At 40.4% G+C, this 26,976-nt stretch overlaps 2 protein-coding genes across 2 annotated transcripts in view; one reads left to right on the plus strand and one right to left on the minus strand.

Moving 5' to 3' along the window:
* The window catches only part of atp6v1h (ATPase H+ transporting V1 subunit H), a 290,066-nt gene that overhangs the window by 205,846 nt on the left and 57,244 nt on the right, over positions 1–26,976 (plus strand). The gene's annotated exons all lie outside the window — the stretch shown is intronic.
* LOC139926480 (myosin heavy chain, fast skeletal muscle-like) lies at positions 1,563–11,703 on the minus strand. The gene is made up of 38 exons (XM_071918221.2): positions 11,497–11,703; positions 11,262–11,405; positions 11,013–11,169; positions 10,898–10,925; positions 10,682–10,796; positions 10,488–10,580; positions 10,312–10,375; positions 10,117–10,215; positions 9,918–10,021; positions 9,698–9,836; positions 9,403–9,521; positions 9,152–9,301; positions 8,871–9,041; positions 8,477–8,771; positions 8,282–8,355; positions 8,085–8,172; positions 7,853–7,970; positions 7,634–7,757; positions 7,405–7,541; positions 7,051–7,306; positions 6,312–6,554; positions 6,047–6,223; positions 5,815–5,960; positions 5,636–5,726; positions 5,151–5,540; positions 4,938–5,064; positions 4,467–4,782; positions 4,186–4,369; positions 3,932–4,097; positions 3,708–3,832; positions 3,272–3,580; positions 2,982–3,185; positions 2,767–2,892; positions 2,505–2,675; positions 2,275–2,379; positions 2,069–2,164; positions 1,810–1,941; positions 1,563–1,583 (listed from the first exon to the last, which is right to left on the minus strand). The coding sequence occupies exons 1-38, from the start codon at positions 11,701–11,703 to the stop codon at positions 1,563–1,565; spliced, it is 5,811 nt and encodes a 1,936-aa protein (XP_071774322.2).

Raw genomic sequence — 26,976 nt, forward strand, 5'->3', positions numbered from 1 at the left:
ACTGTAACTTTAAGAGATCTCTTGAAGCTATTGTAGCTACCTTGTAGCTAATTCTAAAGCTTGCAAGCTTGAGAAAACTCAGTGGTGCACTGAGTCTAATACCGTATTTCCTCTAATTAAAAGCCGGGTCTCCGATAATGGCCGGGGCCGTGGTCGACACGAACAAATAAAGCCCGGCCTCAAATACAGGCCGGGGAAAAAAACAAAGGAAAAAACAACGGTGGATACCGGTAAACTCCTGGTTCCTGTTAAATAATGTAACTGTAGTTTGTAGTAACGTACAGGTGCCACAAGATGGCATTAGCTCTATCCCCATTCATTCAAGTTAGCAGAGGGCTAACCGGAAGTTAGCCCGCTCGGCCGGCGGAAGTCTCTGGAGCATGCCGTCGTCGATTACCGTAATTATCGGTAATGTATTGCAGTAACAAAAAAACGTCTACCTAACGAACCCGAACAGAAGCAGATCAGAAAACAAGGAGGCTTCGTACTAAAATATGAGCAAATATACTTATCAAACAGAGGGAATTAGAAATAAAGGCCTGTCTCTAATATAAGCCTGCTTCCAATAAAGGCCTGGTACCCTCTGCAGTTGAGGTAAATAAAGGCCAATATTAGAGGAAATACGGTATATAATTCACTTCAAAATGGTTTCACAACTCTGGTAATCTAACAAAGTCTGGTAATGAATAGTAGCAAATGGCACCAGCTCATACTATATATAATAGTATATTTTGGATGAAATGAAGAGATATCAATGGAATACTCTGAATATTCATTGGGAACAAAATAAAATATGATTTTATTGTAATAGATGAAATAGTAGTAGTATACTTGTTCCATGCAAGTTCCTTGTTTCATTAGATTGAAATTGTTGGTATTTTAAACAGCACATTTTTATTCTCAGCACAGTACTTGATGAATGAGCAATAATCTGAATCAGAATCTGTCTGAAACACAACACAGAGACTTTTGGCTGCTACCACTATCAGCCTTATATTGTATGTAAGCTGGGGTCTAATGAACTGGTTGTTGAGATATTTAACAAGAGACGTAGTTGAGTAAAAAGAAACCACCCTGCTACTGTTACACAAATGGAGTAAGAGTAAGTGCTAGATGTACTTCACGTAATGTAGCCTATATAAAAACTTTTTGCAAAACCCCTTTTCCTTTCAGTACCTCTTATAAAATAATATTAGTGATCCTGCTCCTAGCAAAACGTTTGTGTTTGTCCCTTTGAACAGAATGCTTTCAAACATTCGCATTGTGTCATTTGTATAACAGGTTCAACCTTAAAATATGAAGTGGGTGACGTTTGGCTGTCTTAGAAATGCCATCCTCTTATGGCAAAACGTGCACTGCAACTTTAACAGCAGTGAAAACCTTTTTCATTAAATAACCAGTCAAATACTAAGAATGTGACACCATAAAATCAAAAAAATAATAGGATAGGTTGTGCTCATGAGTAAATAATACACCAACAAACTTTTGCTTTTTTTTATTTTAAGGTTTAAGCTCTCATAATTCATGAGAGGTGAGGAAATTATGGAAAAGTTGCATGCTCCTTACTCTGCAGCTTCTTTGCCCTGAGATAAAAAAAAAAAGAGCATCACAGTGATTAGGATATGTCACTTACACAAAGTCTTTCACCAACAAAATGAAACCCTTGAATTCCCTTTAAAAACTGTCAAGTAAGCTCTAGTTACTCTGCTCAGGCTTGTGTTATAATAGAGTTCATCAAAGTAAATTAACGTACTCACTCTGCCACACATATGTTACTGATTTTTTTAAATCACTTAAAACATCCTTTACCTTTCCAGAGTCGTGGCTCTTGGCTCTCAGCTTGTTGACCTGGGACTCGGCGATGTCGGCACGCTCCTCGGCCTCCTCCAGCTCATGCTGTACCTTCCTGAACTTGGACAGGTGAGAATTGGCCTGCTCCTCCTTTAAATGTACAAATTGTTAGTGTTAACAAAATCCAACACCTCTGTGTGAATGGGTCAGTGCCTATCTGCGATTTTGAGCAATGGCTAAATGCTGTATAGGCCTACATTTCAAGATTATTACTTACAGCCTCCTCAGCCTGCCTCTTGTATGCCTTCACTTTAAGCTGCAGCTTGTCCACCAGATCCTGCAGTCTGTTGATATTCTTCTTGTCCTCCTCAGTCTAAAATGGAGAAACAATTATTTAGTTTCTGTTTTTACAAGTTGGCTGTAATTTATTTAGTTTGTCTGATTCCGATTCAGAGGCATCTGTGTTGTTGGAGATTCCCATACCTGGTAGGTGAGTTCTTTGACCCTCCTCTCGTACTTGCGAACTCCCTTCACAGCATCAGCACCACGTCTCTGTTCAGCATCAGCCTCTGCTTCCAGCTCACGCAGCTGAGAAGAGAGTTTGGGCGCATATTTTAATGTGATATTTGTAGGGTGTTTTTATTATTTAAAAGACAAAGACACTTTAAGTAATGACAAAATCAATCACATAGTGAAACACAAATATGAATTACCCTAGACTCTAGTTTCTGCAGCTGCTTCTTTCCACCCTTCATGGCCAGGTTCTCAGCCTCGTCCAGGCGGTGCTGCAGGTCCTTGACAGTGACCTCCAGGTTCTTCTTCATTCTCTCCAAGTGAGCGCTGGTATCCTGCTCTTTCTTCAGCTCTTCAGCCATCATGACAGCCTGAGATTTGACGAAATATTTTCATAAATTTCCGGAAAATGTTATATTCAATATTGTTTAACACCAGAGATAGTCAGTAGAATTTTCTTACGTCAGTGATGGCCTTCTTAGCTTTCTCCTCAGCATTTCTAGCTTCCTGAACGGTATCATCAACCTCACTCTGAATCTGGACAAAGTCAGCCTCAAGCTTCTTCTTAGTGTTCAGAAGGCTTGTATTCTACACAGAAAGAACAGCTAGATTAACAGGAATGTATGTGGCTAATGATGACAACGTGGTGAAATTTCTAAAAGAAATGTCCTTTTCACCTGAGAGTACAGCAGGCCCACGCGCTCACTGGCATCAACCAGCTCCTGTTCAGCCACTTTGCGGCCTCTCTCAGTCTGTTCAAGGGCAGCCCTCAGTTCCTCGATTTCAGCAACCATCAGACCATTTCTGCGATCTACCATGGCAACCTGCTCCTTCTGGTCATCTTGAGCTCTGATAGCATCATCAAGCTGGAGTTGGGCATCCTGAGAAAAAGAGAATAATATCTCAGTTAATTGTGCATCTAATAGTTATATTCCATAGATTCCAGTTCAGCTAAAAAAAAATCTACCTTCAGCTGTCCCTGGACAATCCTCAGTTGTTTCTGGGACTCAGCAGCTTGGTGATTGGCGTGGCTCAGCTGAATCTCCAATTCATTTAGGTCTCCCTCCATCTTCTTCTTGATTCTCAGGGCATCATTCCGGCTCCTGACCTCAGCGTCCAGAGTGCTCTGCATGGAGTCAATGACTCTCTGGCTGTTCCTCTTGATCTGCTCCATCTCCTCATCCTTCTCAGCAAGCTTCCTGTCAACCTCACCCTTGACCTGGTTCAGATCCAGCTGCACACGCAGAATCTTGGACTCTTCATGCTCCAAAGTACCCTGTAGATCGATTTAGATTTTTGCTTTTATCATCCTAGAACTATGTATTGTTTCAATATGTGAAGTCTATCAACATGAATTGTGTTAAAGCAAGGGCCTAAAAGACATTATGTGCTACAAGACATACCTCTGCCTCCTCCAGAGCGGTCTGGAGCTCAGCCCTCTCAGTCTCCACTGTTTTCTTGGCCTTCTCCAGCTCATGGATGCTCTTACCAGTCTCACCAATCTGTTCAGTCAAGTCGGAGATCTCCTCTATTGAAATTAAAACATTAACATGTGAAACGATAAAGTACACAAACCTGCAAAGTTAAATATATTTCCTATGATTTCTTGCTGAAACTGATGACTTACGCTGCAGGTTCTTGTTCTCCCTCTTCAGGGTCTCTAGCTGATCCAGAGCCTCCTCATAAGAGTTCTTCATCTTGAAGAGCTCAGTGCTGATGGTGCGGGCCTCCTTCTGAGCGCCCTCCAGCTCAGCCTGTCCCTCCTCATACTTCTGCTTCCACTCAGCCAGAACCTGAATTGAAAAATTGTGAAAAGTTTCAGATGAAGATTCTATAAATGAAAGTAGATTGTTAATATTATTATTGTTTTGATTTTCAAACCTTGTCAAAGTTCCTCTGCTTCTTGTCAAGGTTGGCGGCCATGCCATTGGATCTCTCAACATCGATCATGAGGTCCTCCACCTCACCCTGGAGTCTCTGCTTGGTTTTCTCAAGAGAGGCACACTTGGAGTTGACAGCCTCAATCTGCTCCTCGGCCTCCTGGAGACGCTGGGCAAGCTTCTTTCTGTTTGGCAATTCAAAATTTCAAGATATAAAAATGGAGGATTGATATACTGAATGAAATGAGCACAACTGTCTTTGTAGCTACATCAAGTACATACTTGGCCTCCTCAAGTTCCTCAGTACGCTGGATCGCATCAGTTTCATACTTGGTTCTCCACTGAGCCACCTCACTGTTGGCCTTGGACATTCCACGCTGCAGCTCAGCCTTGGCCTCCTGCTCCTCCTCAAACTGCTCCCTTAGCAGGTCGCAGTCGTGGCGTGCAGACTGCAGACCATGGGCCAGGGCATTCTTTGCCTTAACCTCTTCTTCAATCTGCCTCTTCAGCTCCTCAATCTGCTGAGTGAAGGCCTGTTTTCCTCTAGTAAGCTGGGAAACGAGGGCTTCCTTCTCCTCCAGCTGACGACCAAACTCACCTATAGCATCACAAATTCACTTAATTTGGAAAGTCAAGGATGCAATATCTTATACATCAAGGATCATTATCTTCAAAGCATTGTTCACTCTTAAGCAAATGTTTCACTTCCTATTTAATGCACAGTTTTCATTACAAAATATCAAGTATCTGTACCATTTTCAGTCAGGAGTCTTGCTTTCTGAGCGCTGATGTCATTAATTTGATGCAGATTCTCATCATTCTTGGTCTTGATTTCACTGAGTTGGTCCTCAAGGGTGCGACACATCTTCTCAAGGTGGCCCTGTTCATGGCAAACAAATGTTTTTATGCTGAAAGATGACTTAGAAAACAGGATAAAATTTGCTATTTCAACTATTTTTGTCTCACTTTTGCCTTGGCTACAGCCTCCATGTTGCTAGAGAGATCGTCAATCTCCATTTTATATTCACTCTTCTCCTTCTCCAGTTTCTGCTTGACACGTTGAAGGTTGTCAATCTGCTCTCCAAACTCAGCCACACTGTCGGCCTGCTTCTTACGGAGAGCAGCAGCAGTAGCCTCATGCTGCAGGGTGGACTCCTCCAGATCACGGCGCAGCTTCTGGAACTCTGCCTCACGCTTCTTGTTCATCTCGATCTGAGCAGCAGTGGCACCACCAGCCTCCTCCAGCCTCTCACTGATCTCCTCAAGTTCCCTCGAAAGATCAGCCCTCTGCTTCTCAACCTTGGCTCTGGCAGCACGCTCAGCCTCAATCTCCTCTTCCAGTTCCTCAAGACGAGCCTATTATTGAGAAAAAAAGAGGTTATACGTACTTGTCCATGCGTCACTGAGAAATGTTAATGCCATAATCAAGATTTTGTTTGCATCACACACACCTGGAGTTCCTTAATCTTCTTCTGAAGCTGAGCACCCAAAGACTGCTCATCCTCAATCTTGCTGAGGAGCTGGCTTGTCTCGAAATCTTTCCTTTGAAACAAAATAAAAGGATGTTGAGGAAATTGAAAACACTTGTTTTCAAAGTTGTTTTTGCATTGTTTTCATGATTTGATCTTACTTCTTCAGTTTCTCGTCAGATTGCTGCTTGTCATTCTCCAGATCCATGATGCTCTCCTGGGCCAGTTTCAGGTCTCCCTCAAGCTTTCTCTTGGCTCTCTCAAGATCCATACGGAGCTTCTTCTCTTGCTCCAGAGAACCTTCAAGCTAAATATCCATGGTAGAAATCATGAAATACTCTGTGTTCTCAGTAGGAATTTAAGCGCATATGTACAATAATGACTGAAACTTACATCGTCCACTTGCTGCTCAAGCTTAGTCTTGGCCTTGGTCAGAGTGTTGACTTTGTCCTCCTCTGCCTGCAGGTCATCCAGTGTCTGCTGGTGAGCCTCCTGGAGAGCCTTCTTCTCCTTGGTCAGCTTGGTAATGCTCTCATCCTGAGAGGCCATCTCCTCTGTCAGATTCTTCACCTAGGGTTTGGGTAATAAAAATGTCATGTATCATTTCATTGAATAGGCTCAATTGCCTTTAGTTGTTATTGTTTGACTGAATTCCAACCTTATTCTCAGTGGCATGTTTCTCCTTCTCCACTTTGGCCAAGGTGAGCTCCAAGTCATCAATATCCTTCTTCAGCTCAGAACACTCATCTTCTAGTTTCCTCTTTTTAGCAGTTAGCTCAGCATTCATTTCCTCTTCATCCTCCAGCCTCTCAGTTGTCTCCTTAAGCTTGGCCTCCAGTTGAATCTTACTCTTGATCAGTCCCTCACATCTCTCCTCAGCATCAGAAAGATCTTCTGACTCCTGAAGTTTTAAATTAAATTATACATTTTCAAAAATGTGGTACAAGAAATATCTTTGTCCTTGAAAATGTACAATAGTTCTTATATTTCTTTACACTCACTTTGTTATAATAAACCCCTTGAACCCTGGTTTTCCCCTTAAGGTTTTCTCATATGTAGCTTCAACGCTTAAATTTTCCATGCTGTACGACAATGTCAAATATATATATATATATATATATATTCTGTATTTGCTTGTTCCAACTCTTCATTGAAGCTATAGCACACTTATATTCAGTGAAATATTCAAACCCAAGATGCCATTTTTTATGACTGCACCATTACGTCAAATGGAAAAAATCTAAATGCATCATTTTATACATATATATGTACCTGTAATTCAGCATGACATATTTGGTATCTTTGGAAAACTTGGGATCTTGACTAGAATTTAAAAGGGTCGGTTTGAACAAAGCTTGGCCGCTCAACATGGTCAGCTTAATTTTGAGATCACTCACAGAAGCCACTTGCAACTGCAGATCATTCTTCTCCTGGAGCAGAGAAACCATCTTCTCTTCAAGTTCCTTCTTCTTGGCCTCTGTCTTGGTCAGAACTTCTTTGCATTTTGCATAGTCTTCCTTCATCTGAGCCAGCTCCTTCTCAGTTTCAGCGCTCTTCAGGAGAGGCTTGATTTTGTAGTATACCTTCATCCATGGCCAGTGCTTGACATTCATGAATGAGCGGATATTGTACTGGACAGTGTAAACAGCATCTCTAGAGAAGAAAAGAAAAAAGAAAAGGCACATTTAAATTCTTAAATGAACATTAGGAGCCATTGCTGTTCTTTATTTCTACAAAACAAATATACTTGCCTCTGTGCCGTCATGGCGACAAACTCCTTCCTCATGAGGTATCCACGGCACATAGCCTGAGTCATGGTCACCAGGGCTGCAAGTTTCTCATCTCTCATCTCCTCAAGAGTACCCAGCAGACCAGCTTTGAAGAACACCTGACAAATTGGATTTACTTAGTTGAAATGAATAATTCCACAAATGGAAATATACTCCAATAGTACTTAAAATAGTACTTATATCTTCTTACTTTAGTGTGTCCAAATTTATACTGAGTGTGGTCCACATCAATTGAGCCCAAGAGCTTCTCGGAAGCCTTCTTGTTGTCAATGAACTGTCCCTCTGGGATGACGCTTGCATTCAGTACCTTGTACCTGAATATTTTGTCATTTTAGTATTATAGCATTATAATGTATTTTAAAGAATCACTTACAATTTGATGGCATTTTATTTTCATGCAACGCAGTACCTCTGCTTGAAGTCACCATACTGGATTCTGCTGGGGAAACCCTTCCTGCAGATTCTGATACCTTCCAGCACACCGTTACACCTGAGCTGGTGAATAACCAGGTGGTTATCCATAACACCTGCAGAAAAGATAAACAATAATCAGGAACATTCTCCATCTCTTATCAATGTACCACTCTACACACACTTATAATTTATGTATTGTATTATTTTATATTAAACAAACACTTCACCTGGAATCTTGGACTCATTGGGAATCAGACAACGCACAAAGTGAGGATGAGTGCTCCTCAAGTTGGTCATCAGCTTGCCCAAATTCTCCTAAATGAACAGAAGATGCAAATTAGCACACTGTAATCCCAATTCCATACAAATTATATTAACCTATATGTATATATCTTGGACACTGAATTCAGTTTAAGTTTCTTACTCTGAACTGAGAGGACACAGTCTGCATGGAACCTCCCTTCTTCTTGCCTCCCTTGCCACCAGAGCTAGCCTCAGCTGAAAGGGTAAAAGTTGTAATCTTCGCATTGTGGTGTACATCAAGAGTACGATGTTAAGTAAACAACAATAAAGGTAATATTCAAGTGCTTTGCCTCTTGAGAGATACCTTCTCCACTACCAACATTGGCATACAGAAGAGCCAGCAATTTCACTGAGGACTTCTGGTACAGTTGCACAACAGACTCATTCAATGGATCCTTGTTCTTGTCCAGCCAGCCAACGACGTTGTAATCCACAGTACCGGCATAGTGCACCAGGGAGAAGTGGGCCTCAGCCTTGCCCTTGGCAGGCTTGGGCTTCTGGAAAGCATTGCACTTTCCAAGATGTTGATCATACAGCTTGTTCTTGAATGAAGTGTCTGAGGCCTTGGGGAACATGCACTCTTCTTCAAGGATGGAGAAGATACCCATGGGCTGTTGAAAGGAAATATTGAACAATATTTTGAACAATAGTAAAACAATGGGAATTTTCTTTTTTCCTTTTCTTTCTTTTTCATTGTGTATTGCACTTACCTTCTCAATAAGCTCAATGCAGGCAGCCAAGTCCATACCAAAGTCAATGAACTCCCAGTCAATGCCTTCCTTCTTGTACTCCTCTTGTTCCAGCACAAACATGTGGTGGTTGAAGAACTGTTGCAGTTTCTCATTGGTGAAGTTGATGCACAGCTGTTCCATGCTGTTGTACTGTTGAAATTGATGTAGAATGCATATCAGGCGTAGGCCTAATCGCACTTAGTATTCTATGAGGAAGAAATTGTAAATCTTGCACATGAAGACTCAAGTACAATACTCACATCAAAGATCTCAAAACCAGCAATGTCCAGCACACCAATGAAGAAGTTTCTCTGCTGCTTGGTATCCAACATCTGGTTGATACGAATGACCATCCACAAGAACATTCTCTCATAGATGGACTTGGCCAAAGCCATGACTGAGTTGGAGACCTACAGGAAAACAAGCAGACAGTTGCATAAATAATTCACTCTCACTGATACTGACTCACAGTGACACATTTCATAGTGAATTTCTTGTTGTAAGCGTTTACCTGTGGCACAGTCTGGCCCTTGGTCACAAACTCATTGCCGACCTTTACTCTTGGGTAGCAAAGAGCCTTCAGCATGTCAGCAGAGTTCAGGCCCAGCAGGTAGCCCACTTTGTCAGCCACTGTAAAAAATATGTATGAAATTACAGTATGTGACATTTCATATGTGTTACAAAACTACAATAATGTGTTTGTAATTTAGTGATGCATAATGTTGCAATAATCATTACCACATTTTGCTTACACAATAGATAAAATGATTTGTTTGAGCATTTATGTCAGAAGCAGGTTTATTTACCCTCAGTGCCATCAGGCTCAGCCTGCTCCTCACGCTGCTTCTGCTTGAACTTCATGTTGCCATGGTGGATCACACATCCAGTCAACTTGTAGATGCCCATCTTTTCATCAGCGTTGAAGCCCAGGATATCAATGGCTGTCTAGAGAGGATTATTCTACAGTGAGAGATGGTAATGCATGATCGATAAATGTATGTCTTTTGGTCATGTCTAATTACTTACATCAGTGGCAATCAACTCTTCCACATCATTAATACTGGCCACAGTGATCTGACCCTGGCTGATCATGGGGAAATCGTAGGGGTTGGTGGTGATGAGTGTCATCTCTGTTGAGAAATCAGCCATGTTAAGGAATTTCTCCTCAGTGCCATATTTCCTCAGTGTATCATGCACTAAATCACATAGAATTTCTATGACTTACCAATCAGTTCAGGCTTGTGGTTGGTCATCATCTGATAGAAGATGTGGTAGCCTCTCTCATCTGGAAGCTGGAATGTCACTCTAGACTTCTCCAGCAGATCTTACATAAATAGCGAAAGATATCAGTTACAACATTTAATACAAGAGTTGTTAAAAAACAACTTTGAGTCATCAAGACCTGCTACATTTTACTCACAAGTTTCAATATCAGCACTGGCCAGTTTTCCAGAGGTGCCAAAGTGAATTCTGATGAATTTACCCTGTAAGAGACAACTTCTTCAGTGAAATCCTCAGTTGCATAGAACTATTATTTGGAATAGTTTCTCAAGACTGTCAAATTGGAATTGTTATTACACTTTATGTTAGACTTACAAAACGGGAGGAGTTGTCATTTCTCACGGTCTTGGCATTACCATAGGCCTCCAGCAGAGGGTTAGCAGCAATGATCTGATCCTCCAAAGAGCCCTATGAGGAACAGTATTGTTAGAAGATCAATGTGTCATACTCGTTATCTTGCCTTGTTTCATGTTTCTCGCTAAACTGCTCAGAATGCAGTTAATTGCCACCTGTATTTTGCTGGCACTCTGGGCCTCCTTCTTTTTGTCTCCACCCACAGCAATTGTTGCAAAGTACTGGATGACACGCTTGGTGTTCACAGTCTTTCCAGCACCAGATTCTCCACTGTAGAATTATATACCAAATATTGAAAAACACAAATGTCAAATGCAATGTTTGAAATGAGAAAACACATTCAACAAATAGAGGCGCAACACATTACTTACGTGATCAGGACAGACTGGTTCTCCCTATCTGTAGAATATATTCAAAAAGTATTTTAGTCCACGTATCAATATAGTTATGAATGTAAAATGTTATTAAACTAAGAGAAGCCCTTACCTGTGAGCATGTTCTGGTAGGCATTGTCAGAGACAGAGAAGATGTGGGGTGGGGCCTCCATACGCTTCTTGCCTCTGTAGGCAGACACAACCTCAGCATCGTATACTGGGAGCCACTTGTAGGGGTTCACAGTGGCACAGAACAGGCCAGAGTAGGTCTGGAACAGGAATAGTTACACTAACTACTAGCTGTCATCAACATAATACGAATGTTTTACATCATGTATTTAGTTGTTTAAAAATGTCTTACGTAGATCATCCATGCTGCATAACGCTCTTTGAGGTTATACAGCACAGAGGCTTCGTTGAGGTGGGTCATCATTGCCATGTCCTCAATCTTGTCGTACTTGGGAGGGTTCATTGGGGTGACGTCATCATCCTTGACTGTTACAGTCTGGAAAATTTAAATCATAGTAATGGCTTAGTTACAGTTTAGCTAAATTTCAACGTTTGCTCTTGTAATTTCTCACAGCTGTAGCTAATACCTCTTGGGATTCTGTGATTTTGACAGTGACTTTGCCAGCCTCCCTGCTCAGGATTGTGCCCTTGACATACAGCTCCTTGGCATCGGCCACAAAGCAGGCAGTCTTGGCATCAAAAGGCCTGTTCTGAGCCTCAATCCTCTCCTTCTCTGGCTTACGGAGGTAGATGGCAGCCTTGCCATAAATGGCCATTTCCGCGTCCGTACTCATGGTGGCAGTTGACTGCTGTTTTTCCTAAAGAAAAAAAAGCATTTGGCATGGGCTACAAGTTCTTTATTCTTATTGAACATCGGATGACTTATGCATCTCTATACTCTATTTAACCCTCTTCTACCTCATCTAAACACACACACACACAAATGACTATACACATACTCGTTTATGCTACATGGTGGGACAATTGGCAAGGAGGTGTCTAATGGGGACACCCCTTTCTAAATGAGATACAGACATGGTTCTAACTGGAAAAAATCTCTTTTAATTTTGGATTCTCAAAAATCACTTGAAATAACAAGATTTCTCATACTTAATGCACCTAACATTTTACAACCCAATGGGGTTAAATCCATTAGAAATACTGGCCAAGATGTCAACAATGGTTTTGCAGGACCTCTTATATTCTACAGTCCCTACACTCCTTCATATGGCAGTTAGCATTAGTCAAACCCCATGAAAACCTGAAAGCCAATATGCCATACCTGTCACCTGGTAGCTTGGACAGCTTAGTTGTCCAGTTTCATCTGTTTGACTTACAACCAGTGATTGGTTCCCTCTGCCTAATTTTCAATCACATAGACCCTAGCCAAAATTCAGTGAAAAACGCATAAAATAACATACCCAAAATGAATCAGGAATAGCTCCTCAACCATAAGGCCTATATGCATAGTTCTGGTCTCCTTTGATAGGTAAGAAGCTAAAGAATATGAATCCATTGTAAGTAAACCTATATCTATTACCATTCCAGAGTAAATGGATGCAATAAAGGAAAAAATAAGATTGTCATCCTAGTATATAATCTAAACTTCAAAGGCAATATCACCATTATAACAAAGATCCCATGGATAATGATGCAACTGAATGTCTTCTCCTACTCCTTGACTACAACTGTAACTGTAAATTTGATGAAAATACAATAAAATACAACATTTAGGATACAATTTATAAAGATATACTCAAGCGGTCTTCATGCTTTGACCATTTGGGTACCCAAAGTGTCCATCTGTCCTTTTGTGTTTTCTGACTGTTTACTGGGAATTTTACTTCAGAATACTATTTATTTGCATATAGCCATGTTACAAATCTCCCAAAAACATACAAATATTGATAAACACAAGGAATATTGATCAAGTTTGTGCATCCTGTACCCTCCTGTGTAATGTCATTTAATCAGGGCCAGAGCCATGAACTATACCATGAAAGGTTCTTATGTCCAGCCAAAACATCTCTGGGGAAACACAGCAAGCAAGAGGAACTACTGTTCAGTTCAAGTGAAGAAAACGTCACACTTACAGCAATGCAGTGTTGCAGCAGTGTTGTTTTATTATCACAACATCAATTATTAAACCCTAACAAAACATGCGTTTCTGCCACATATTTTAATGTTGGAGCAGCCAAGCCATTTCAGCTATGCCACAACAGTTCAGTAGTACAGTTAGGGCTGGGTAATATGGGAAAAGATAAATATCACAATAATCAGACATTTTTTTCAATACAGATATATGTACTGTATATCTATATATCTATCTATCTATATATCATTTCAGTGGCCAGTCTCACACATATATATATCTACTGTATATCTATATCTATACATAGATATAAATATATACATATACTACTCCTATCTGTATTGAAAACGTTATGTCTGATTATCATATTTATCTTATATTTTCTTATATTTTAGCTTATATACTGTATATCTATATCTATATATCTATAATACATATGATACATATAATACATTGGATTTACAGTATATAGCTCTTTTCAAAGGTATCCAAAGATGCTTATATATTGCCCAGCCCTAGTTAAACCATATGAACAAAATGTATGATGATACCGCCAAACTCTAATGGCTCCAATGGTAAAGTGGATCATCCAATTAAAAATGTAAAAACTTATTTGGCTTAGGTCATCCTGTGTCTTGAAATACAGTTTAAATCAGTGATTCTCAACCTTTTTCATATCAAGGACCCCAAATTCAGTCCACATTAGGGCCACGGACCCCATTTGATGAGATTTTGTCTCTCAAACCCAAATCTGAGAATAAAACAGTCATTCTTCTACATCCTCTAATTGTGTTAACTTCTTGTAAATGAAATAATGCTGAAGATGAACATTTCATCAATTTGCTTGGGACCCCCTGGATCCCCCTCAAGGACCCCTGGTGGTCCCCGGACCCCACGTTGAGAACCACTGGTTTAAATGACCCAAGCACAACACTTGTGTCACGGAATATTGAATATTACTTCTTAAATAAAACATTAACAAGATCAAGTTTTTACCTGACAACCGATAACGATCACGCGCTACGTGATGAAGTGCCACTGACCAGTGCAGGCAATTGTCCAATACCAGAAATAAATGGTCACCATTTCTTTGCAGACTGCCGCTTCAAAGTGTCTATGCAGTTTTTCACATAGAACCTTGCCAGTCTTTATGCTGTACATCCGCTTCTGTTCCACAGCCTGGACTTCTTCCCTGCTCCATATCTTCCTCTTCCTTCTTGATGAATCTTAAACAAATAAGATAAAATAAAAAGTTAATGCTCTCCTTTACTTTTTCCAAAACTAGGAAAGGGGGAAGAATACTCCTTTCAAAACCTTTTTTGATTGCAATAGTAATCAATAAGGCCTCATCCACAAGCATTACTTCTTTATCTTCAAAATCCTCATCATCCAGTGAAACCTTCAGACACCTTCATGGCTGAATAAATCAATCAAAACACCCATTCAATCCCACGGCAGATTCAAAGCTATAGAACATAGGTGTGGTATATCTGGTTAGTATCACATTCATAGAATATTGATCTTAAAATATGTTGATCTTTAACTATTTTAATTATTTTCTATTGTAACTTCCCAATTGTAATTTGTTCATTGTATTAACTTTGTCTATTTTTGCCTGCAGGTATGACCTGAGGGACAGATGAGCCACTTTATAGCCTCCCCTGGCACTGACCCCTCCCCTTCAGATAATAGGTTCAGGGAAGGAGTCAGGTTATCATGTGGAACTAATTCATTAATGCTTCTGATTAATGTGCTGTCATTTTATGGTATTCTAGTGCAGCTTATACTCTTTAACTAATATGTTGTTGTTTTTGTGGAATTAAAAAAGCCTGTTGGTTTTATAGCAGACAAATGAAATAATAAACTGGCAAACAATCTGAAGCAGATTAGCTAACGGTAAAAAAAAATGTTTGTATTGATGAAAACGGTGAAAAGAAACAAAGATACATACAATCAGACATAACGTTACATTAAAATATATCTCCAGTTAACTGCGACAGTCTGCAGATACCTGCTAACCTAATTTTCAAGCTAACCTAGCTAACAATCCACCGACCTACAAATGGTTATCAAACAATGGCTTCAACAAATTTGCTGCCTTGCAGCATTTTGTGGGGAGAAAAAAACTATACATTTAGCTTTTAATAGTCTAATGTGTGGTTTTGCCTCAATTTTACAGGATAGTGATAAGAAGGTACAATTTACCTCGTGTTCTTCGGCATCCATTATGAAAAGACCGCCCAAGGCCGTTGTTTCTTGCTCGACGTGATGAAGTGGTGCTCCATCTATGTCACGGGCAGACCCGGGGTAGATCCATGAGGTTGAAAGTAATACCTGGCCAGAGTGTGGCCCATCCAGTTACCTAAAACAAGCACACCCTCTCTCCAAGACCGAGGCGCGGCCACACTGCTGCTGAAACCAGTGATTTGTGGGGGATGGGCATAGTCCTACAGGGGACATTAATGTCTGGATCTGTGTTTAGCTTCACAACGAAAAATTAAAAAGGATAGCGAGGTTAAACTCTACTACTAAGGCATAGGCCCATGAACACAGTCTTTAGTTTTGTTTAGTTTTACTATTAACATAATCAAGGATGAAACCAGTGATGTGTGGGTTTTGGGCATGGTTCTACTGGGAACCTTCAAGCCAGAGTCTGTGTTTAGGCTCAAAACAGAAAATTAGAGGGGGTGGCCAAACACAGCCTCAGAGATTCTAAATGTTATTTTAGATTCATAAGATAAGATAAGATAGCACTTTATTAATCCCCTTGGGGAAATTCAGGATAATTATGATAATTATATTTATAACAGTCTCTCCACTCTCTGATGACTACAGAACAGACTATGAGGCCATTGAGGGTAGGCCTGCCAATTTTCTGCAGATATCGGTGCATTTCCTAGTTCAAAATGGTCGAGTTGGCCCAACCCTCATAGAACATGCCCTCTATTGTTAAGCATAATTTCTGAGTTAGCTCACGTGTGGGTGTAGCATCTCTCAGTGCCATTCTAGTTTGTTTCGTAATTATTGTCATGGATTTAGCCCCATGCAGCATAAGCTTGATTTGGATTGCTGTGTTTGTGTATGTTGTATTTAGTTGCCATGTCAAGGCTGTAGGCTTTCATTTATATTTCACAACAGGCTGGCAGCAGCTGGGAGTAAGCATTGCAATAGAGAGCCTAAGTCCCTCCCCTTCCGGTGGACCACCATGGGACCTTATTTCGGAAAAAATATGTACGGTAGTCAACGGCGAGAGACAAATAATTGTTTGATCCCGTTTGAATTGTGCCATGAATTACACATATGATGTTTTGTCAATTTAAATGATAATTTTGCAAGTCAAGAAAGTCGCAGTTTGTCGTAAAACTGTTGAACTATAAGACTGTAAAAATATATAATTAGAAAGACTACACACCCAAAAGTCGCGCAAGTGACGTAACTTCCTCTCTCTACAAGCTACCCAGAGCCGCTGAAGCTAAGTCCCTCTCAGATAGCAGGAGTATTATACACAACCTGGAAGGTAGACAGTAAGAATGGATTTAAACTGGTTTAGGATAGTTTTAGTACAGTGGGGGCTAACGTTAACGCGATGCCTGTGTGTTTCCTATGTTTCGTTCCATGTTGGTGTTGGTGACGTATATTGTGCGAGACGAGAGATGTAGTTCACTGAGCGGTTTCACACAAAACTAAACGTTACTGTACTGTTTTACAACAAACTGCGACTTTCTTGACTTGCAAAATTTAGGCTCTCTTAGGGATGTTCCATCTCTCCAATTCTGTTCGTGGCAGAGTGTGACATCATTCCCATTGGGGCGAGACAGGTGATAGCAGGGATTAGGGATGCAAATTTTAATCAATTTCCTTAATCGACCATCAGTCACGTTAACGACCAATTAATTGATTAATCATTATGTAAAAAACAGTTTTTGACATATAAAAAAGAAAATGCGCGTTTTACACCTGTCTTTAGGCCTACTTAAGTTAATCAACCAAGCAAAATTCAAAAGATCTTCCTGCATTCCCTGTCATTGTGTTTGTAGACGTGCTGTATTTCAACATATTACAATGTTTGCAATAGGGCTGACCCGAATGCTTCGAAGCTTCTACCGTTGCCATGGTAATCGGCGTCCAAATCAGTATTCGAATGCTGCGTTTTTGTTTTGTTTTTTTATTCATTGGACGAAAAGTTACGTTTCCATCCTGTACATGCGTACGGAAATGCACTGTATCCGGACATGTCTGGCGACGAGATATTCGGGCCGCCACACGGCCGTAATTCCCCGAGAACGCACAACGTTTGTGTACCGGAGATTTCTGTCACTGTACACGCCTCGTTAAATGTCAGCTCACTCCCGTATACTGTCGCAAATTACCAGATATCACTGTACACTGCACCTGCACACATGGTCCAAATACGTCCGGAAAAGTCAGTTTTCCACCTTAACACACGACCAAACACGTCCGGAAAAGGCCGATTATCTCCGCCAACATCAATGTATATTTGCCACAAAAGTCCGTGGAACACAGGGCTTTCCTATGCTGCCCCCCCCCCCCCGGTCGAACCTTCGAATATTCGCGGGTAATTCTCACTGAAGCTTCGAAGCCCCAAAAATGGTATTCGGGACAGCCCTAGTTTGCAATGAATACTGTTGTCTTTTTGGGTGTAATGCTCCCACACTGGACTTTTCGCCTGCTTGCTTGGTTTTCTTCTTCCTCTGTATAAGCGGTGAAAGTTAAATTGCGCCTTTGTGGTGGTAAATCATTTTAGCAAAAAATAAGAAGTAGCACATAGCCTACATTGTCGATTAATCAGTTAATATATGCTTGATCGATCAAAAAATAATGGCGATTAATCGATTGTCGATTAATCATTAACATCCTTAGGAGGGATCCAATACCCATCTGGACAGAAGCTAGCTTGGTAGCATTCTTGGGTTAGCCAGGTGCTAGAATCAGATTGCTAGCATGTTTGGGTCAGCCTTGTGTTAGCATTAGCTTGGCAGCATGAGTGAACATAGTGAGTCAGAACTTGTTTGGTAATACGACTTAGAGCCTGCATACGGGGCATACTAAGTGTCTAGTAGAATATTGAGGTAGCCTTGTGCTACAATTTATTTGCAGATTAAGTTGGTAGCCCGCACAAATGGGGCATCTGACTAATCATGTGGCTTAGATAAACACTGAGGGTGGCTGGACAGCTGAGCAGCCCTGGCATTCAATAGAGAGCCTAAGTCCCTCCCCTTCCGGTGGACCACCATGGGACCTTATTTCGGAAAAAATATGTACGGTAGTCAACTGCGAAAGACAAATAATTGTTTGATCCCGTTTGAATTGTGCCATGAATTACACATATGATGTTTTCCCATTTTAAAAGATAATTTTGCAAGTCAAGAAAGTCGCAGTTTGTCGTAAAACTGTTGAAGTATAAGACTGTAAAAATATATAATTAGAAAGACTACACACCCAAAAGTCACGCAAGTGACATAACTTTCTCTCTCCACAAGCTACCCAGAGCCGCTGAAGCTAAGTCCCTCTCAGATAGCAGTAGTATGATACACAACCTGGAAGGTAGACAGTAAGAACGGATTTAAACTGGTTTAGGATAGTTTTAGTACAGTGGGGGCTAACGTTAGCGCGATGCCTGTGTGTTTCGTATGTTTCGTTCCATGTTGGTGTTGGTGACGTATATTGTGCAAGACGAGAGATGTAGTTCACTGAGCGGTTTCACACAAAACTAAATGTTACTTTACTGTTTTACGACAAACTGCAACTTTCTTGACTTGCAAAATTATCTTTTAAATTGACAAAACATCATATGTGTAATTCATGGCACAATTCAAACGGGATCAAACAATTATTTGTCTCTCGCCGTTGACTACCGTACATATTTTTTCCGAAATAAGGTCCCATGGGGGACAGCGGAAGGGGAGGGACTTAGGCTCTCTATGAGAAGCTGCCAGACAAGCCAGCAGGGCCAGTCAGACTTAGCTTTGCCTAAGCAGATACAATGTGGATATACAGACTGCTGAGTTGGTCGGTATCTGCTCTCTGCTTGGGCAAGTATAGGATGATAACATCATAGTATGTGTGACTTGGTGGGGTTTAGATGTAGTGTGTAACTTAATGTTCTGAATAGAAAGGGATATTGATGGTAGTGTGTGATGTAAAGTAGTGTTGTTGACAACTAGGTGCAGGTGACAGCGACAGCAGTGTAGTGGACTTGGGTCTGCTGAGTCTGGGCAAAGGGGGGGGTGTTTCTGGGATGCTGGAATACACTGTTGAGCCTTCTTCAGGTGTCTTGGGCCTAATTCAGTGAAACATCGGTGAAGGAGGATGCCCACTTGATAACCCCAATGATTTGCCTACACTCACCCTGAAGCGAGAGTGATTGTGGGCTTACTGTGGCTGTAGGCAGACTGGGCAGGAGGGCCCTCTAATAGCTCATACAAACCTCTGGATTATATAATCAAAAATGATCTTTCTGGGAAATTTAGATAGAATTTCCAACTGATGTAGAAATTGGATAATCTTTACTTTTCCAATTGTCCATCATGTTATGACAGACCTGTCAACTCTCCCGTTTTTCCCGAGTTCCTCTTGTATTTTCACCCCCTATCCCGCCGTGCTCCCTTTTGATAATTTTCCCCGTAAATCTCCCGTATTTCCCTTTTTTTATTTTTACAATTATACAGAGAGAGAGAAAAAGAGAGAGAGAGAGGTGAGTGAGCGAGAGCAAGACAGGTGCGTCAGATGAGCCGATCAGCGCGATCAGACAGCAGTAAAACATAACAAAATAGAAAGGAATCCTTCCAAAAAACGAAAAGGTGGGGCAGAGAGATTGAGGGACAAAAAATAAACGCCCGTGAAGCTGAGGCATCAAAATGCGCAAAAATTACTGACCTTTTCAGTAGTGCAAGCACCAACAGCATTTCCATTGCTGGTGGAACGGCATCAAGAGGCTCAGTGCCTCTCTCTACATGCCCATCCCTTTACTCCACCTTTTAATTGTTTATAGTTTGTTATTAGACAACGTAATAGTTTATTAGAATTTATTGTTACCTGGTGTTGGTTAATTTAAATATTTATTGTTGAAAGTTACCAAATTAAAGTGCTAAAAATGGCAATGGCAATCCCTGACTGATTTCATCTGTAGGCCTATTGATATAGATTATATCGCCTTTTCAAATATAGCCCTTTATCATGATGCACTAAATGCTCAATGTTGTGGTATCCTCACAGTGATGGTCTGCTGGCGACAAACCGTATGTAGTACTAATTTATATACTGTATAAGTAGTGACACTAAGTCTTGCTGTATTCATGTATGCGTCAATGGGGTGTGGATGGTGGAGTACTCGCAGGCTGGATGTGGGCCAGTCTGGGTCAAAAAGTCCAGGGCCATTTTCTTGTCCCAGTCCGTCCCTGATCAGACGCCAGCAAAAAAAAGCTAAATATCTATATAGATATTTAGACACTTGGGAGACTATTTATCCATTCCTGACCAGAAGTATGTTGGGAAACAACCATGCGTTTTGCAAGGTTTAGGGTGGAGTTTAGAATTGGTCACAGTGGGAAAAAAGATGTCAACCAGCAGGCTAGTTGGTAGATCTCTGGAACCGAGAGAGGAAATCCCTTTCATAATGTAAAAAATATGGTTGGGTGGGGGTCCCGGAAAATCTCCCTTATTTTCAAAGCCCAATGTCGACAGGTATGTGTTATGATGGTTGGGTAGATGCATGGGGTTAACCTTCTAAAGACGTTTGTGGTCCAGTTATGCTGCCCTGACAGCTTCCTCTTTAAGTTGGCTAGCTCAAAGTTAAAAATACATATTTTCTATGATTTTGTTGCATGTCTAGTACCAAAAACGCGTTATTAAAAGTAACTAGTACTTGCTGGTGTTCCAGATAAATGTAGTAGAGTAAAAAGTAGGATAATGTAGTGGAGTAAAACTAAAATGGAAATACCGTATTTCCTCTAATAGTGGCCCGGGCCTTTATTTACCTCAACTGCAGAGGGTACCAGGCCTTTATTGGAAGCAGGCTTATATTAGAGACAGGCCTTTATTTCTAATTCCCTCTGTTTGATAAGTATATTTGCTCATATTTTAGTACGAAGCCTCCTTGTTTTCTGATCTGCTTCTGTTGGGGTACGTTAGGTAGACGTTTTTTTGTTACTGCAATGCATTACGATAATTACGGTAATCGACGACGGCACGCTCCAGAGACTTCCGCCGGCCGAGCCATCTTGTGGCACTTGTACGTTACTACAAACTACAGTTACAAACAGGCACCAGGAGTTTACCGGTATCCACCGTTTGCATGTAAGCTGAAGCTAACTGAAGCTAACTGAACCTGGGCGCCGATGTGTTCCCGGTGATCCGGCCGAGATTTTGGCGGGGGTCCGGCGCTTGGATCGGGAGGATCAATGCGGGCCGTGGGCGCGGTGGAGAGGCAGCGGCGGAGAGAGGAGACGGACACGGTGCAGCCATATACTAGGTTTTGACCTAGTCTTGTTTCCTTTGTTTTTTCCCCCGGCCTGTATTTGAGACCGGCCTTTATTTGTTCGTGTCGACGACGGCCCCGGCCATTATCGGAGACCCGGCTTTTAATTGACTACAGGCCACTATTAGAGGAAATACGGTACTCAAGTAAAGTACAAATGCCTCAAAATTGTACTTAAGTACAGTACATGAATAAAAGTACTTAGTAACTCCCCACCACTGCTGGAAGCCTTACCGTATAACACCCTCAAGTGCTTTGTAAACTGAAAAACAGCACAAACTTATTAAATTAGGCTAATCATAAGATCTATAATTGTCTAAATGTACAAATGGTAACCTTTTGGGGGCTGAACCCATCACCAAATACCTCACCAACGCAAAAATGGCATTCGGTCACATAAGAAGTTCACATACTGTAATGCCAGGTCTGGCCTCCGGGGTTGCCCTAGAGCACACGCAATGTCAGAAAAACCAGCCTGGTGGGGACTTCTCAGGAAACTTCACCAGCCATGTTAAAAAGCTGTTTCCTATTCATTGGAATAGGTTTCCCCGTGGGGACCTCAATTTTGGTCCCCACAGTCCCTATGTTGTTGGTGTGCAATCAGGGCAATGTCCCCACCAGGATAGATAAACAAACACAGACACACACACACATACACATGAATATACATTGTCATTCTGTTGGTAGGAGTTTACTCTTGCATTTGGATTTGATGAGTCAGAATCACATGACTAATTTTTCAAAGAATTTTGCTTTGCCCCTTGACTCTGATTGCATGGGGTTATTTTCTACACCAAGCATACACAAGTTGAATTTTACCTTCAAATCTTAATTCGAAGGTAAAATCTGCCTGCCAGACATGGTGGTTTTCACACTGAGAGAGATGTGATATTCTCTTCAGTTGGGATACAAAACTATGATGGTGGATATTAAATAAGGTTAATGTACAACAGATCTTACCTAAGTAGGAAATCCAGGAGTTGATCAACGGACACTGCAAATAATAAGAGATTAAGATTAAGATTTCACTTTATTGATCCCCCTAGGGGAAATTCGGGTGTCATAATGCTGTCAGATAAGAGATTTCGATCAATAACCACTTGGTTTTTGAAGGAGAGTAACAAAGTAGTCTTCAAGTTCTCTGTTAGTCCTTTAAAGGGCACTATAAGAATTCAGATTTACCTCTATTTATGCTGCATATATGATTAAAGCTGTTTAATGAACACATTGTTAAAATTTTATTTTGAGTGGTTAAATTCAAAGTTATTGCATTTTCCACAATCCATTCTTTTTTACAGGCAGTTTCAGACTAACTCTTAACACATCACAACTGAACTTGTCTTCTTGATTGGCTCCCCTCACAATATAATATCTCCTCAATAATTGCTAACATATTTCCAATCAGGGAAGCACTTGAACCGCAAAGCCCCCACTCATCAGGTTTGCCTTATTTGAATTAGAGGAGCTGGTATTTTTCGGCCAAGCACAGTACAGTATTGTGACCGTTCTGCCTGTGAGGACTTAAGTCTTCAAATTCATTAAATAAATACCCTTTTAACTAAACAACATGTATTTGCAAAACATAATGATGAACATTATTCTTATCCTGCACCATAGTATATTTGACACAAAATCATGAAACCTAAATGATATGGGACCTTTAATTCAATTCTCTTCAAAAGACAATGCAGGCAGGCATAATTGGAAAATGAAAGAAACCAGATTTCCCCATAGTGTCCCTTAGCACAGAAAAGTCCAAGGCAATGATTCTAGGCTATCCTTACCTTCAGCTGAAAAAGACCTCACCTCCAATGCGGTGAGTTTTTGCAGGGACTCCTTATATACTGGGTTCCATGTGCCAAACAAGCACATGCTATAAGTGGCAAGCCCTAAAAAAGGCAAAAACTTTCTTATGCAAATTAGAGTTTTGTCTGCCTTTTTTCATGTCACAGTTTGGCATGATCATTATCACGTCTTGGAAGCTAGTCAGATATTTTGAATCTCATGATATTATATCAATTGTTGGATTTGATTTAGGGTGGATAGACAGATAGACAGACAGACAGGCAGACAGACAGACAGACAGGCAGGCAGACAGATATATAGATAGATAGATAGATAGATGAGAGGCTCATTTGTTCATTCAGTCACTAGGTATCAGTAATAGATCTGAATATAACTGCAACATTTCTTCCTCTAAGACAGTACTTTATCAAAGTCATGGAGGTCCCATTTATTTTCCAGTGTTGAGAGGATTTACGCTTTGCTTTTACAGCCCCATAGGACTTAAGGGATCACATTTCAACTTGGGGGAGTTTTCCAAGTACTATACCAGAGACAGCAAGGTTAATAGGTTAACAGATGGCTTGCATGTTTTCATGGTTTAATATTTTGTTTAGAATAGTTGACTTAGTTGACAGATTGTACTTAATGGATTGGGAATCCATCAAATTTGGTGGTTGAGCTGCATTGTGGTTAATGGTTTCAAAAGCCATTTGCAATAGAGAGCCTAAGTCCCTCCCCTTCCGGTGGACCACCATGGGACCTTATTTCGGAAAAAATATGTACGGTAGTCAACGGCGAGAGACAAATAATTGTTTGATCCCGTTTGAATTGTGCCATGAATTACACATATGATGTTTTGTCAATTTAAATGATAATTTTGCAAGTCAAGAAAGTCGCAGTTTGTGGTAAAACTGTTGAACTATAAGACTGTAAAAATACGTAATTAGAAAGACTACACACCCAAAAGTCGCGCAAGTGACGTAACTTCCTCTCTCCACAAGCTACCCAGAGCCGCTGAAGCTAAGTCCCTCTCAGATAGCAGGAGTATTATACACAACCTGGAAGGTAGACAGTAAGAATGGATTTAAACTGGTTTAGGATAGTTTTAGTACAGTGGGGGCTAACGTTAACGCGATGCCTGTGTGTGTTTCCTATGTTTCGTTCCATGTTGGTGTTGGTGACGTATATTGTGCGAGACGAGAGATGTAGTTCACTGAGCGGTTTCACACAAAACTAAACGTTACTTTACTGTTTTACAACAAACTGCGACTTTCTTGACTTGCAAAATTATCTTTTAAATTGACAAAACATCATATGTGTAAGTCATGGCACAATTCAAACGGGATCAAACAATTATTTGTCTCTCGCCGTTGACTACCGTACATATTTTTTCCGAAATAAGGTCCCATGGGGGACAGCGGAAGGGGAGGGACTTAGGCTCTCTATTAAAGCTGATATGCAGTCTTACATCAGATATTTGTATTACATCAGAGACAGATGAACTCTGAATATTAAATGGGATGCACACATTTGTTAATCATTTTATAGTCTTGTAAAGTATGCCAGACATTACTGCTAATGACTTACCACAGTTTGAGGCCACTACACTCTTGTCCTCATATAGCCACTGCCCATGGTCTGTGTTGAGGTATGGATCCACTGGAGGATACATTGTCACTGATGTTGAAAAACATACTTCCTAAGATGTTTATTTTTTGCCAACAATTGCTCTGGAGTGCTGATAGTTTTATTGGCATTTAAGCTGTGATAATGTCACCTATTCATTGGGGATAATATACGGAAGTAGACCCTCACTGGCTGGGTTTATGACTCCATCAGTGGAAACAAGGTCAGTTCAACACCTTGTCCTCATATAATTAGAGTTTTGTTTTTTGTTATGAATAGCTGTCAGCAATAATTCAATCATCAGCAGCTCCACTTCAAACTATCATGAATTATGATCTGTCACATTAACATTGACTATGTTCCTACCAGTTGTAAAATATGGCACAGCCATGTGACCTGTGAACCAGGCCTGACAGTCTGACTTGCCTTCAATATCTTTCTCACTGCAAGCCACAGCTTCAGATGTATATCCGACATCCACCAGGATTGATCATGTTCGTCCGATATTCATTGCAGTGTCCTTTTTTCAGTGTTTTCTTTTTACTCTTGCCATTTTTAATGAAAATAACATTGTAATATAAGCACTGACCATAGCATACACTATAAAACTAAACATTATTTTACTTAAAATTAAATAACCTAAATAAATCATGATCTCATGTGACTTGAGCAGGGAACAAAATCATCAATTCTGTTGTATGTAAATTCACCAGTTTTTTTGTCAGCAATAGTTTTTTTTAAAAGCACATACAGTCTGTATCTTCTCAACAATTGTACATCCAAGTCCTGCTGGACTTTGACTGAGTGTACAGCAACGTAACTTGATCTGGACACCCAACATGGAGGCTGGACATAGCCAAATAAAGAGTGTTAAAGCTCAGACATGAAGCCTGCTTACTCATCATGACACTCAAAGACAGATGTTACTACCTCTTATCGACTACTCTAATTTCTGGCCTGTTTGTATGTCCTGAGGCAACCTAATCTCAATTGACATCTATAGGTCATGTCATAACAGTTGGACATCAGCCTAGTTGTTAGTAGGTGGTCGTACATGGATTATTATTCATTTATTTTGACACAGTTTAGAGGTTAGCTCAGTAGAACCTATTATATCCAAGCCTGGAAGTTGAAAAATGTAAACAATATCTATACACCAATTGAATCCTCTAATTTCAGTTAGTATTGTACTTAATAGTATGGCAATTATAAATAATCAGTTAGAAAACAAGAAAATGAAAGACATAGTTTATTAAATTTCATATTCTTACAGCCAAAAATAACATTTTGTCAGAAGCTGCCTTTTTTCACAGGCTAATCTGTGTTCTCAATTGACATAACCATTCCTTCGTGAAAAGCCTGAGAGCTTCTGCAAAACAAAGAAGTGAATGCTATAGTATTTACAACTCTCTCAGGCAATAGTATTCACTGCACCACGCAATGCAAGTTCTAGAAGAACCAAAAGATTCAACCAATCCAACCAATCAAATATGCTGTGTTGATTATACGTGGTGATATTTTCACAGTTGCATTCATTTCTCATTTTTCTGATAATTTTCATTGTTATTTTCAATATGAAAACAGATGTTCTTTATTAATTCTGGAACTCATAATAATAGGTAATATGATGATGTACAGTCAGTAGTGCAGGTATTGAAACAGAAAGATAAAGTTGATCACATTTGCTGGTGTCATCGTTTCAACAAAATTTAACATGCAGGTGATTTAAGAGTCCAAATCTAACGGTCTCATATTCCCATATTTCCTCATATTCACCTTGTGATGTGATATCCTGTAATGGACCTTGTGATGGCTCTTATGACTCACCACAAAAAAAGACTAAATTGAACTTACTGTCCCTATACTTACACCTTTGACTGTATATTCCAGCATAAAAAAGAGGCACAACTCTCTTCAGTCACCACACATGCAAGTCTGGTGGGGCTGCAAAAATACAGTACAATGACACAATTTGATGATTATTTTACTAGTCACAAAACATTTCTAGCTGCATTACAACAAATGAATGATAGAATAATAGCACCTAGACCGAAGCTAATAGAACCT

This window comes from Centroberyx gerrardi, chromosome 13, assembly GCF_048128805.1.
Source record: "Centroberyx gerrardi isolate f3 chromosome 13, fCenGer3.hap1.cur.20231027, whole genome shotgun sequence".
Classification (NCBI taxonomy): Eukaryota; Metazoa; Chordata; class Actinopteri; order Beryciformes; family Berycidae; genus Centroberyx; species Centroberyx gerrardi.

What these genes read in the sequence shown, in the direction of transcription:
- LOC139926480 (XM_071918221.2), bottom strand. Translation starts at nt 11,703, where the DNA reads ATGAGTACGGACGCGGAAATGGCCATTTATGGCAAGGCTGCCATCTAC. An exon ending in CTACCAGAACATGCTCACAG is followed by an intron (nt 10,926 to 11,012) that starts GTAAGGGCTTCT and finishes TATATTCTACAG; the next exon opens with ATAGGGAGAACCAGTCTGTC. An exon ending in AGAGGCAGGCTGAGGAGGCT is followed by an intron (nt 1,942 to 2,068) that starts GTAAGTAATAAT and finishes GTACATTTAAAG; the next exon opens with GAGGAGCAGGCCAATTCTCA.